This window comes from Bos grunniens, chromosome 4 (assembly GCF_055505025.1).
Source record: "Bos grunniens cultivar Pamir isolate PY7600 chromosome 4, Bosgru_T2T1.0, whole genome shotgun sequence".
In the NCBI taxonomy this organism is placed as follows: domain Eukaryota; kingdom Metazoa; phylum Chordata; class Mammalia; order Artiodactyla; family Bovidae; genus Bos; species Bos grunniens.
The window spans coordinates 59,359,708-59,374,011 of NC_141168.1; the positions used below are offsets into that span (position 1 = coordinate 59,359,708).

A 14,304-nucleotide genomic window follows, 5' to 3' on the forward strand; every position below is an offset into this window, starting at 1 on the left:
ATTTTTCATTTCTCAATAAAGAATAGTCATGAGACCTAGCTATGATCCAGTGGTGGAAAGTCGACTATGAGCCGAGAATGGGATTTTCATTTCTCCAGGATCAGTTACTTAAAGTGTTAGTGTCTCCCTTCTCTTACCTGTAAAAGAAAGGATCAAAATGGGTAGCTTGTCAGCTCTAACTTTGCATGCAGTTTGATGGGGTTAAAATAAAAAGGGCCAACAGGAGTTTTGTGTATAAGCATTAACAGGTCTGTTAAAGTTAACCTTATTTTCCCAGTGATAAAGGCCAGTGCCCAAGGCGGCTCACTGGTCATTAGTGACAAGTGTCTGGGGGCTCACCAGACCTGCGCCTCAAGAAGGCCAAGACTGAGTCCACCTTGGCGTGAATCAGGAGCTGGAGAGCATATGAACATAAAGCTATGTAAGTTCAAAGGTCCAGTGGGATTCCAAGCAGAAGGGCCCTTAATCCTAGATTTAGGAATGAAGGAAAGCAGGAACGCCCAGGCACAGGAGTGTGAAGGGATCTGCTTAAACAGGGTGGGGTGTGCGAGCGTTGCGGGTGGGGCTTTGAGCCAGGAGGCAGTTGATGCACTGGAGAGCCGCACCTACCGCTGCATCCCCGCCGGCCCGGGGCCAGGCTATCACTAAGCCGGCAAAGCCACTCTTGGGAACCTCCCAGCCCCGTCGAGGCCACGTGATCTAGCGCCAGGGCCAGGAGAGGCGTGCCCTGCCCCCTGCACCCCCCACGCATGCGCGCGGGTCCGGGCGCTGAAATTCAAATTTGAACCGCCGCTGCAGGCCGAGTCGGACTTCGGAGGCAGTGGGGAAGAGGAGAGGAGCTTGGGGGAGTTCCCCACCACCTTCTTGTTTTCTTCAAGTGACACACTGAGACGGCACTCACTTTTCTTTTTCTGAATTTGAACCACCGTTTTGGCCGTCTCGTAATCGACACGCGAAGTCCGGGGCGATGGACCCGTTTACCGAGGTGAGAAAACTTGCGGGCAGAGCCAGCCATGACGGCTCCCACCCCCCACCCTCCCTTCCTACTTTCTGTCAACCTCCCGGCCCAGTGGCCGGAGAGCGCGTGCGCGCGCGTGCGCAGAGTTGGCGTGCGAGAGTCCAGCTTGGAGCTGGGAGGGTGCGGCGGGTTCCCTCTTCTCTGTGGCAGTAGTTTGTCCGCGGTTTTCTTGGTCTTATCCTGCAGATAAAGCTCTGCGGGGAAAGTTTTGAGTCTGTCCTCAGTAGCAGTAGTGAAAAGACCTCCTGTCAGCCCCGGTTATACACCCCTCTGAAGTGGATTCTGGGTCTTCGAAGGGTGCTGTGGGGGCCTGACGAAACAGAGCCCCTTCGAAGTGAAAGCCGGGATATTGCAGGGTGGAGTCGGTGGCCAACTGACTCAGTGCAGTGTGTGCAGCCGCCGCCTGGAAATGAAATGGAATGCGGTTTGCGGGGTTCCTGTGACTCGAAAAGGAGCCGTGCGTTTAATAGTCTCTCAGTTGTGTCCGACTCTTTGCCACCCTGTGGTCTGTCCATGGAATTTTCCAGGCAAGAATACTGGAGTGAGTTGCCATTCCCTTCTCCACTCCATACATTTAAGAATGCAGTGAACGAAATGACAGCAAAGTGTTACAATAAGCCTGTGCTTGAAACCATTGCATCCGTTCCTATGAAGTCAATAGTTCTCTTCAGTTTCTATTGCTTACCTAACTAGCAAAGAAGATTCATACCTGAGGTTGACACTAATTGAAAGGAAAATTGCTAGCCGAATATGTTCAAGTCAAAAGTTACAGCCCACGACTTAAAAAAAAAAAAGGAAGAAACCTGTTTTGGGTATGTTTATGGGGCATAACATTAGAGCAGGACTTAACTCGTCTTTTGTTCTTTGGAAATTAAATATTAATTACATCATTACTGTGTCGATTATTTGTCTAGCTTTGACTTTTGTTTCGAATGTACGTTGACCCACTCAGGAATTTCGTGTGGCCAGTTGTCCACTACCTTTTCTTCACGGACAGTTCCTCTTTTTTACGGTGTTGTGCAAGTGTCAAATTGTTACTTTTTGAGTTGTTGCAAAGTGGGTCTAAAAATTTCTCTACACTAGATAGAAAAGCTTGAGTGGGGAATATTAATACTCTCTCTCTTAATATATATATATTTTTTGAGATGTAGTTACAATTCTGTTAGGTCTAAGATATTAAAAGTTTCAGCAGTTAGAATTTGCTGCTGCTACTGCTAAGTCGCTTCAGGCGTGTCCGACTCTGTGTGACCCCATAGACGGCAGCCCACCAGGCTCCCCCGTCCCTGGGATTCTCCAGGCAAGAACACTGGAGTGGGTTGCCATTTCCTTCTCCAATTAGAGTTTACTTGTATTCAAACACAATAGTATTTGTTTCCAAATTCTCAATCATCTCAGGGATACACAAAAATTTGTTAACCTTAAATATTCTAACAGAAAAATCCTGAGCACATTTTTGTATTAGCTTTAGGGAATAGAGCTGGTGGTTCACCACGGATTTTTCACTTACATTGAAATTAAAAAGGATATATGATGTTACAACTAAAAATAGGATTCCTTAAAATATTAGCCCTTCCTGTTCTCAATAGCTTTATGTTTCTAAGTAACTGACAAAAACAAAGCATTTTGAAAGTTGGCTGAAAATTGCACTTCATTTTACTTAAAAATGTTATTCTGAAGCTAGTACAAATCTCAGTTGAAAGAAACTTTTATTTGAAAGAAACTTTTCATTTTAGAGTGCAGCTCAGAAATATGTGTGGTTTAGTGTGTGTGTTTTATATTTTGAGAAGTTAGACCGATTGCTGTTGGAATCAACAGCTTTGACATCTTTTCCTTAATTGGGAGTGAGTGAACTATTTGAAATGGTTCCAAAGATTAGGTGCTTAATTATAGCATTCATAACATTTTTGTACAGTGAAGCTAACTGTTCCTTGTCTGAAAAAGAAAATTGAAAGTCAGTTAAAATGACTTTCTCAGCCGGAGTTCCTTATCAGAACCATAGAACACAGAAAATTATTTGAGAGAAACTATTTTTCTCAGTTTTCCCAGAAGTGATTTTTTTTCTCCCCAAAGTGATTCTTAACCATGCCGTTCTGTAGGCATAGGGGAGATGTTAATTCATTACATTAATGCCAGGGCCTTAAGGATTAATTCTCCTGGTAACTCTTGTTGAGAAAGGCTGTGCTGTGCTCGGTCGCGTCTGACTTTGTGACCCCATGGACAACCATCCTAAACTCTTGTTTCCTCAGACAAGGCTGTTGTGCAGTGGTTCCCCTCCGTGTTGTCACTGGTGCTGTTTGGCTCACTTTCTGTCTTCCCGCCTGTTCTGCCAGGCAAACTTTGTTTTGACCTCCGGCTCACAGTTTGATTCCCCTTCTTCAGAGGGGACATCACCTTTCACAGTACACATCTCACTTGCATTTATATGTACCTGTTGAACATGTTTTCTCTTAGAATGTAAGCTTTGTGAAGGTAGGAAATTGTTCAGAGAGATGTTTCTGTAACATCAAGCACAATCCAATAACGGTCTGCTGAATTGATGTGAAAGAGAGCCGTTCAGTGTAAATTGCTTTACAGACAAATAATTAAATAAAGCAGTAACTGTTAGAACATTTTAGCAATATTCTTTTCTTGTAGGAAATCTCAAGTATAATGCATCCATTGCCCAGTAACACGTGGCCATGTTGTTTTACTGTATCTGCCTCTAATCCCTCTCACTGAAATATTTGGAAGCAAATTCTAGAAGGCATATAATTTTATACATAAATACATAGGTATTCATCACTGAACACTAAAGACTTTTTAAAAAATCATACTTCTATTATCACACCTAAAAAATAAACAGCAGTTCCTTAAAATCGTCAAGCATGGTCAGTGTTCAGCTGTTCCTAAGTGTCTCATGATTTTGCAATCTGAATCAGCATTTAGACAGAGTCCACAGGACCATGTGTTCCTGATGTTCTTCATGGACCAACCAGAGATAAAGAAAGAATCCATCTTGATTTATGGATAAGCTAGCAGTTAAGGTACATGTTTATTATTATGATCAGCTAATAGCATTAAAAAGTTAATGTTGATCATATGAATTTGCTTAGTTCTACTGATGATAAGTTTTTAAAAGAACAATTGGATTTAGTCAAGCTATAGTTTTGGTTTTTTTTTTCTTTCTTTTTTTTTTTTTTTCGAAGGTGCTCGCCTCTCTCTTACCTCTCAACTTGTTATCTTTATCCTTCCTGGGCCTAGTTAATAACTCTTGCTCTTCAGGTCCTAATTGAGATGGCACCTCCTTGCCTGACTTCTCAGGCTGGGCAGATACTTCCCTGTGCTCCCAGCAAACTCTGAGCTGTCCTTCCTCCCAACCTGATAGTGTAGAGCAATTTTTCTGTCATGGTCTATATGCTCCTCCAGACTGAGTGAGAGGAAGGTGGCAAGACCACCCCTGGCCTCAGCCCCTAAATGATACCTAGAACAGAAGAAGCTGCTGCTCCACAGATTTCTGTTCAACGAAAAAGTTTGTTTTAACAAGTTGCATCCTTCTTCTTCCGACCCCAGGAGTCCCATTTCCCAGCAGCAACCGCAGGGCCCGCTGGGAGACAGGGGGAGGGGACTTGGTGACCTCTAGGTGCTGAGCCCTGCAGGCCTCTCAACAGAAAAGATGAGGAAGGAAAGGGGTAGTGAGAGATCTTAGGATTCTCAGCAGAACATATCACCCGGCAATCTTCTTCACCAGATTCTGCCTCCTGCCTCGGACTCAGCCTCCCCTCTAGGAGGCCGCCGCAAACTCCACATCAGACTTCAGAATTCCCCACCAAGGTGACCTCTGGCTTCCCGAGGCGACCCTCCTGACCTCGGACCCCCCCCCCCCCACCTCCCCTCTAAGCCTCGACCCCCTTCCCTTCAGCCTTCTCCCTCAAGCTCCACCTCCTTTCCTCTTAGCCTCCTCCCTCAATCCCAACCTTTTCCAGCCTCTGCCCTCAGCCTGGACCTCCTCCTCTCTGCCTCAGCCTCCTTCTCTCAGCCTCCTCCTCTCAGCCTCCTCCCTCAGCCTTTCCCAAACGCCTCCCAAGCTATAGTTTTTAGCAAAGCAGTTAAGAGTCCAGACTCTGGAGCCTGGTTCTTGATCTTGCCTTGCTACTCGTTAGCTGTGTGACCTATGGCTTGTTATTTAACCCCTACCTGAATTTTTTCATCTCTAAAACAGTAGTAAAAACAGAATTTCAACAAATCATCTTTGAAGATGGAATGAGTTAGTGTATGCCGACACTGAAAGTACTTGAAGTCCTGTCTAAGCGCTAGTGATTGTTGTACTTGTTGCTTGCTGTGCTTAGTCATTCAGCCATATTCGACTCTTTGTGACCCCATGGGCTGTAGCCCATCCGATGCCTCAGTCCATGGGGTTTTTCAGGCAAGAAATACTGGAGTGGGCTACCATTTCATTCTCCAGGGGATCTTCCAGACCTAGGGATCAAACCCATGTCTCCTGTGTCTCCTGCATTGCAGGCAGATTCTTTATCCATTGAACTATCTGGGAAGTTCTTTTTGTATTTGTTGTTAGATGGATTTAAAACCATAAACTTATTACTTATAATGTCAGTATTAGCATTTTAGTCTGAAGATCTACTGATGGTGATGGTCACCTCAGGTTAGCATAGGAAATCCACAGCTAGTTGTGTCAAGTCAGAACTTTCCATGTAGGAACTTTAAAAAAGAAAAAGCTACAGTTAAAATATATGAAACCTTTTTTTCTTGTGATGTAAATTGACAAACATGCTATCACTGTTTTCGATAGAGTTTCTTTAATTTTCCACAATTAAGTGAACTCTTTATGATGACCAGGGAAGGAATGCTTCTAGAACATTTTGAAAATAATAAATTGTTATTGAGTCTACTTTGTTTAAGAAGGTAGGAAATCAGTAATATCTCCCAGAAAAAAATTCTGTCAGAAATGGTTTGAGGGATGTGGAGCAGAAATTGCTTAAGGACTATGCACTTCAGTTTTTTAGATCCCTTCATGTGGAGTATCTTATTTCCTGATTGTTAGTAATTGCACTGTTTAATTTTTTTTAATGCCTCTATTATTTGAAGGAGGAGGTGTGATATTTAAAGGAAGTGAGTGAAGTCAAGTCGCTCAGTCATGTCCGACTCTTTGCGACTTCACTTCACTCACTTCCTTCAAATATCACACCTCCTCCTTCAAATAATAGAGGCATTAAAAAAAATTAAACAGTGCAATTACTAACAATCAGGAAATAAGATACTCCACATGAAGGGATCTAAAATAACTGAAGTGTATAGTCCTTAAGCAATTTCTGCCCCACATCCCTCAAACCATTTCTGACAGAATTTTTTTCCCTTGAAGGAGGAGGTGTGATATTTGAAGGAATGTACCTTATAAATAAAAAAAAAACTCTTAAATTCCTGATATACTATTATAAGAAAGAGTAACTTACATTTATGTAGCTGTTGACTTTATGTATTTTAGATATATCACTTCTTTTACATTAAAATCTTTGGTATCTATAAGTTTTATATTACAGATTAGGGAACTTTTTTGCTTATCTACTTTAATTTGTTTTAATCTTGAAATTTTTGAATCTAATGTAACAATAGAACACTTTGTGTATATTTGAATTGCAAAACCTCATTTTTTTTGACCCATTGCTCATAGTAACTGAAAATATACTGACTCATAAGTATTCTAACTGACCAGAATGGAATGTGGGTGTGTCCATAAATGAACATATTTAAGCTAGTTTTGTATCTTAGGAATGATATATTTTATTGTGATTAATGATTTATTTTATTTAATTTGTATAATACTGTCACTTTTGAGTTTGTTGAAGACCTTAAAGGATAAAGGTTTTGTGTTTTGGAAGGCATTTGGCTCATAAATTATTCTTTCAGTGACATAGCATTTAGATTTAGTGTTACTTCTTTCAATGAGAGATCATTCCTAAGATAAGCTCATGCTTGTTTTTCATATTCAAAGGGACTTAAAAAATGATTATTCTGTCTTAATTAAGCAATTAAAAAGGTTAGATTAAGTTAAATTCCTTAGTCTGCAATAATTACTTTATCTGTGTTTGCAGGACAGTGTATACTCCAGCCAGTAATTTGCATGCCTTCTCTGGTTGTGTTCAAAGAGAATGAATTGTTTTACAGGGTTTTGTGTTTGTTATACTACATTGATTTCAATAGGAGCATATTTTGGGGTTTGAAAAGTGTCATATTCATGATTCTATGGAATACTAAGAATTCAACTTAAAACTGTTTTATTATATATAGATATTTAATTAAATAAAACATAAAAATATTTAGGTTGATTTTTCTCTTAGGAAGGATCTTATGTTTTCAAAGGACTATTAAGTCAGTTATCTCTTGCTGTTTACCATCACCCCAAATCTTAGTGGCTGTATTAGTTTTGCTGCTATAAAAAATTACTACAGATTTGCTAGCTTAATGTCATACATGTTATCTTTGGTAGGTCAAAAGTCTGTTGGGTTTTGCTGGGTTCAGATCAAGGTGTTAGCAGGATTGTGTTTTTTTTTGAGGATTTGGGGACATCTGTTTCCTCGCCTTGTTTAGCTGATAGAGGCCCCCTGCTTTTTTTGGCTTGCAACCCCCTTTCTCCATCTTCAGTGCCCCCAGTTCCATCATTCTGACCTCTGCTTCCCTTGTCACATCTTCTCTGACTCTAACCTTCTGGTCTTCTTCCTCATAAGGACAGTTGCGATTACATTGTGCTTAGTCAGTCAGTCATGTCTGACTCTTTGCAACCCCATGGACTGTAGCCTGCCAGGCGTCTCTGTCCATGGGGATTCTCCAGGCAAGAATACTGGAGAGGGAGGGTTGCCTCCTCCAGAGGATCTTCCCAACCCAGGGATCGAACCCAGGTCTCCCGCATTGCAGGCAGATTCTTTACCATCTGAGCCACCAGGGAAGCCCAAGAATACTGGAGTGGGTAGCCTATCCCTTCTCCAAGGGAACTTCCCGACCCAGGAATCAACCTGGGGTCTCCTGCCTTGAGGGCAGATTTCTTTACCAGCTGAGCTACCAAGGAGGCCCTGTGATTACATTGGGCCCACTCAGAAAATCCAAGATAATCATTAAGGTCATTAATTTAATCACATCAGTAAAGTCCCTTTTGCCATGTAAGGTAACATATAGGTTCACAGGATTAGGATAATAAACAACTTTCAGATCAGATCAGATCAGTCGCTCTTTGCAACCCCATGAATTGCAGCATGCCAGGCCTCCCTGTCCATCACCAACTCCCGGAGTTCACTCAGACTCACGTCCATCGAGTCAGTGATGCCATCCAGCCATCTCATCCTCTGTCGTCCCCTTCTCCTCCTGCCCCCAATCCCTCCCAGCATCAGAGTCTTCTCCAGTGAGTCAACTCTTCGCATGAGGTGGCCAAGGTACTGGAGTTTCAGCTTTAGCATCATTCCTTCCAAAGAAATCCCAGGGCTGCTCTCCTTCAGAATGGACTGGTTGGATCTCCTTGCAGTCCAAGGGACTCTCAAGAGTCTTCTCCAACACCACAGTTCAAAAGCATCAATTCTTCGGCGCTCAGGCTTCTTCACAGTCCAACTCTCACATCCATACATGACCACAGGAAAAACCATAACCTTGACTAGACAAACCTTTGTTGGCAAGGTAATGTCTCTGCTTTTGAATATGCTATCTGGGTTGGTCATAAACAACTTAAGGCAACTGTTATTCTGCCTACCATAGTGATTAAAACAACCACCATGTTATTTCCCATGACTCAGTGGCTTAGCATTTGGGCTCTGCTGAGCTGGACTTCTGGTGTCCCCTGGGATTATACAGAAGTCTGCAGTCATATAGAAATTTCTGGGACTGGATGGTCTAAAATGGTCTTCCTCCCAAGTCTGGTGGTTGATGCTGGCTGTCAGCTGGGCCATGTGTCTAGCAGGCTTAACCGGGGCCTCTTCACAGGAAGACAGTGTTCCAAGAGAGTGAGAACAGAAACCTCAAGACCTCTTGAGCCCTGGGATTGGAAGTCACGTACACAGTATCACTTCTGCCGTGTTTTAACAGTCAAAGTGAATCATAAAGCCAGCCTGATTCCAGTACCTTTTGAGGGAAACAGAAAAAAATCTGTGGCCATTTAAAATCTCATGCAATGAACTTAACACATTTCATTTCCCCTTTAATGGTCATATTATATCTAATCAAATTTTGACATGACGGTGCTCATTTGGTGAATATTAATTACTGAGAATTTGACTTTTGAAATGTATTTAACTGTTATTATACATGTTTGATGACAGTTAGTGATTTGAGGAGGCATCTGAAGTTTTGTGAACCTTTGACTAAACTTATGCTTTAATGCTGTGGTGTATCGTAGAAACTGCTTGAGCGAACCCGTGCCAGACGAGAGAATCTTCAGAGGAAAATGGCTGAGCGGCCCATCCCAGCAGCAAGGTCTCTGACTCATGCCAAGCGGATCAGGGAGCCACTTTCGGAAGCAAGTAACCAGCAGCCCCTATCTGATGGCGAAGGTAATAGGCTTTGTGGGGAAAAGTAAAATTTGCAGTTTTCAAAATGCAAATAAGTGCCAAACACTTTATTGTTCCTGCAGAAGACCAAGGTCTTTGGGAGACAAATGGAATAGCCTCCAGGGGAAAGATAAACCTTTTATTGTATTCCAGGCCTATTATATTAGGCCTGGAACCTATCAGGCGAGAGCAAAATTTCTAACAAATATTTCAGATTAACTGGTTGAACTTTATTTTCCTCATTCCAAAAGTATCATTAAAACCTCTAAGGGAAGAATACTGTGGGAGCAGTGGAGCACTTACACTGGCCATAGTGTTGAGTTTCTCTACTCCTCTTACATAAACAGGGCAACAAAAGGCAGGCCTGCCTGCGGATGCTTGAAATATCATGAGTCTTTTCATCCTCTGTCTGCTGAACAATGTCCCTCAGGCTGGGCACAAAGTATAGGTTGTTAATCTACAGATTTACTGAAATTAAATAGAAACAAAATTAACCACCAACACCCCCATCCACCCCAAGAAGAACTTCCTTGGTGGCTCAGTGGTAAAGAATCCTTTTGCCAATGCAGTAGATGTGGGTTCAGTCCCCAGGTTGGGAATATCCCTTGGAAAAGGAAATGGCAACCTACTCTAGTATTCTTGCCTGGAGAATCCCATGGACAGAGGAGTTTGCAGGCTATAGTTCATGGGGTCACAAAGAGTTGGACACAGTATAGCAACTAAAACAAACAACAACTCCTGCAACAAACTCAAATGCACCTGGAAACTTTATTATTCTTTCCTAAATCCTGGCGTCCTCAGCCTGTATCAGTCAGCTGGTTTAATCTTTTGGAATAATCTGGAGATGATAATGTTCCTTAGTAGACATTTAAAATGCACATAGAAAAAGAATATTAAAGAGGGCAAAACTAGTATTACAAAAGAGATGAGGGCATAGTGCTGGCTCCCAACTATTTTGTAAGCTAACCATAGAATGAGAATTTCTTTTGTATGTTAATACATTTTGAAGGGAGGGAATACCGTATATATTACATGGGAAAACAGAGATCTAGCTCTAGTCTAGGATCTTTCCACTGTGGCACAGCTTTATGCATTCAGATATTGAGTAGTATGTACTTGAAAACTAGTGGTTAGAACTGTATTTTGATGCTTAAATGGAAATATTTACTGTTTCATATAAGAAATGTAAACTTGAAGCATTCTGTATTTTCAGATAGTGAAGCATGTTAAATAGGAACACTTCCAAAAAAGGATTAGATTAGTTCATTTAAAATATACCCTTAAGTGAGTTGCAGAAGATTGGATATTCCTTATGCTGTATATTACATCCCATGGCTTATTTATTTTATACCTGGAGGCTTTTTAACCTCTTTATCCTCTTCCCCTATATCACCCACCATCCCACCCCCACCAAGTAACACATATAATTAAAATCTGTGTGTGATTTATAAGAGCTACTTTCCTTTTTGTGAGAAAAACTGAACATGTGGGAAGCATCATCTCCCAATGAAAAGAGAGTTTAAAGAAGTATAAATGCCACCAACACCAGTCATACTTCAGTTAAGAGACATTTTTTTTCTCAGGCTGGTAGTTTACTGGTTTTTTCCCTGACCCACAGCCTCCTTCTCTCCTTTTCCATCATCATCGAAAGTTTCATGATGTATTATTTAATTAGATTGATATTTATGAGGGCAATCATGACTTCCCACTAATGATACTTCAGTTACTGCCAGAATAAGAACACTTGATTAGACAGACAGTGAAACTGACCTCAAATGGAATTTACATTCTTACCTTTTAAAGGATTAGTTTTATAGGAGGTATAGTAGAACTCATTCATAGGTAAAAATTATATTCCTTGTATTTGGATAGTTCCTTTTTCTTTTAGGACTTTTTAATTACTTTTATAGGTGTTCATAGAGGTTTAAAATGTAAAATGTTGTTAAACACTTGACTTGATGAATTTGCTTGGTACTGGTCAGATAATTCAGTCAGTCTTTTGGTTCTCTGCCTCCTAAACCTCAAGCCAGGTGTCCTTCTACTCTTGTTTACTGTTCATGAAAAATTGTTTTTAAAAGCAGAAAGCTTGTTTTTACCCTTAGCTCAGGTGTGTCATGTTAAGCAGGTAACTCGATTTCTCTGGACTTGATTTTTCTTATTTAAAAATGTGGTAACTGGACTGTATGATCTTTAAAATCCCTTAGGACATTTGCTTTGCTTATTCTGTGTGCATACTTTTTATTTCCTAGTGTCTGAAGACCACAAAGAACATTATACATAAATCTTGAGGATGTTATTTGAAGATTTTTTCATTCAGGTTTTTTTAAACTGCTAAATTATATGCTTGCTTAAACATAAATCTCTAATGTCAGATTTCCAAGTTACTGAAAAATGTAGAATTTTACATATTTCTTCTTGTGAATGAAATCATTTAAAGGAACAGAGAGACTAGTGTTTTATTCATTTGTACCTATGTTTTTTTCATGCCATGCAAAATTACAGAACTTTTAATTTTTTGTCCTTTTAACCTAGAGAAATCTTGCACAAAACCATCACCATCCAAAAAACGCTGTTCTGACAACACTGAAGTAGAAGTTTCTGACGTGGAAAATGAAAAGCCAGTTGAGTCAACGTCTGCAAAACCTTGTTCTCCAAGGCCTGTGTCCCCTCAGGCTCAGCCACAGATGTCTCAGGCACCCGCTGGTGTCAGTGACTCCTTGGCTGCCCCAGCCTCAGCACCACTGCTGGGTGTGAGGAGTGGGCCGAACTCAAGACTGGGAGCAGCTGCAGCCTCTTCAGTCAGAACACGAATGCAAAAGCTGGCTGAGCAGCGGCGTTGTTGGGATAGTGACGATGTGACAGGTGTGCACTCTTGTGGACCGTGGGGTCCTTAAATCTGTTTCAGTGCAATTCAACTTGGTAGGTTAAAAATTTTATGTATCAGTTAACACATGAAAGGTAAATGCTTTTGATCTATGTCCTGAGTATCCATTGCTTGCTAATGGTTTATATATCAATATATATTTATCGGGTGTGTTCTCATTGAAGTAAACGAGATGAGGTTCTTAGACTGGTTCACAAAACCTTGATCTTATAAAGGAACTATCTTATATTTGCAATGAAAACACTAAAGGATAAACTGTACTCTTGGCATTATCAGCCTTGCTGACCTTCAGTTCTGTATTCAAGAAATCCTGTTTCATGGATTCACTGAATAAACCTGAGTGACTAAGGTATGCAATGCTGTTCATAGGGGAAAAAGAAAATTTCAAAAAATATTTATCGAGTACCTGCAAAACATGTAATCATGCTAAGGTGCTGGAGACTATAGATAAAGCGACCTGATCTTGCATTTCATGGGCCCGTAATCTGATGGAGAGCTTATCTCTTACCTTATTGCGAAAAAAGCCTTGGAATGGCTTACAAAAATGAGTGTGCATGCTCAGTAGTGTGTAACTTTTTGCGACCCCATGGACCGTAGCCCACCAGGCTACTCTGTTCATGGTCTCTTTCAGGCAAGAATACTGAAGTGGGTTGCCATTCCATCCTCCAGGGGATCTTCCCTACCCAGGGAGGAGGAAACGCAAACCTGACTTTTGCATTTCATGGGCCCGTAATCTGATGGAGAGCTTATCTCCTACCTTGTTACGAAAGAAGCCTTGGGATGACTTACAAAAATACCTATGTTAAAAATTTGAAAAATGAGAAAAATCAATATGAAGAGAAGAAAAAACAAAGTGAAAGGTAAAGTTAGTTTACTAGATACAGGCCTTAAGGTCCTCCTCACTTCCTAGAGATGGTTCTGAACTCACTAGCAGCTGATGCAGAGAGGTGAAACACTATTAGTTACATGATAATGTTTATAGAACAGAAGAAACAGAGTCATGGTTGGCATTAAGACCTGAGAGAACTTTCCTCTCTGGGTCCTAAAGATACTTTTGTAGGAGCTAGCAAAGGTGTAAGGTTTCTCAGGGTAGGCAGACAGCTGGCTTCTGGCTCAGTTCAGTAGAAGCAATGCCGAAGTGAACCAGCCCAGTGCAAGCGGACAGTCCATGGTGACTAAGCCTTATCCAAGGAAGCTTTGGCTTTCAAATATTGTAGGAGAGGAGACTGAGTTCAAAGAGGCTAAGACACCTGCCCACAGTCAGTGCTAAAATGCAAACACTAGGAGTTTGAGTTTGGGGCTCAACTTTTATGTCCTGCCTGATGTCTATGGGTTACACACCCGTATTCCACTGATACTCCACACTGTCAGTTATACCTATTGATTTTAGTAGCGGGTGGGGCTAACCATCCTGCTTTTAGTATGTCTGAGGAAGCTAGCCAGTTAATGTGCCCGAATAGAAAGATGTCCCATTCTATTTTGTAGAAAATATCTATGGGCAGCAGAGTGCAGATTTTCCTTTCAGAAAAAAGAAAAAGAGTTGTGATGTAATACTTGATCAGAAGAACAATCAAGGCCCTAAGCATTCTTAGGAGAAACTGTTGCAACAGTGATCTTGAATATTTTGAAAGCAAATATTAACAAATGCCTACCTCAGTCTTGAAAATAAACCTCCTTAAGGCATCATAGCTCGTCTTAATTTTAAGCATTGAAAGTTGTTAATAAAGTGTTTGTGATGAATGATTTAGTGAGTGGTATTCAAGACTGTGGCCATATGCCAATTAAAGGTTTGAGGAATAATAAAGTATAATTTATCTGAAGCTGTTGTTTCTGATAGAGAATAGAAGAGTGAGGGGTCTATTAAGTCCATTTCTAAAGCA

At 41.1% G+C, this 14,304-nt stretch overlaps 2 protein-coding genes across 16 annotated transcripts in view; one reads left to right on the forward strand and one right to left on the reverse strand.

The window, feature by feature from the left end:
• The window catches only part of MATCAP2 (microtubule associated tyrosine carboxypeptidase 2), an 86,489-nt gene extending 85,474 nt beyond the window's left edge, over positions 1-1,015 (reverse strand). The window contains exon 1 of the mRNA XM_086396563.1: positions 902-1,015. Within this exon, the coding sequence (XP_086252689.1) occupies positions 902-1,015 (114 nt within the window). The remainder of the gene's footprint in view (positions 1-901) is intronic.
• The window catches only part of ANLN (anillin, actin binding protein), a 175,184-nt gene that overhangs the window by 113,514 nt on the left and 47,366 nt on the right, over positions 1-14,304 (forward strand). For 8 of the 15 annotated variants that reach the window (XM_086396537.1, XM_086396540.1, XM_086396539.1 and 5 more), the window contains exons 1-3: positions 1,107-1,559; positions 9,390-9,543; positions 12,073-12,402. In XM_086396537.1, coding sequence (XP_086252663.1) covers positions 1,428-1,559; positions 9,390-9,543; positions 12,073-12,402 — 616 coding nt within the window. In that variant the 5' untranslated portion in view covers positions 1,107-1,427. Of the gene's footprint in view, positions 1-806; positions 986-1,106; positions 1,560-9,389; positions 9,544-12,072; positions 12,403-14,304 lie in introns of those variants that run through there. The other 7 variants (XM_086396545.1, XM_086396547.1, XM_086396550.1 and 4 more) reach the window with 2 other exon arrangements.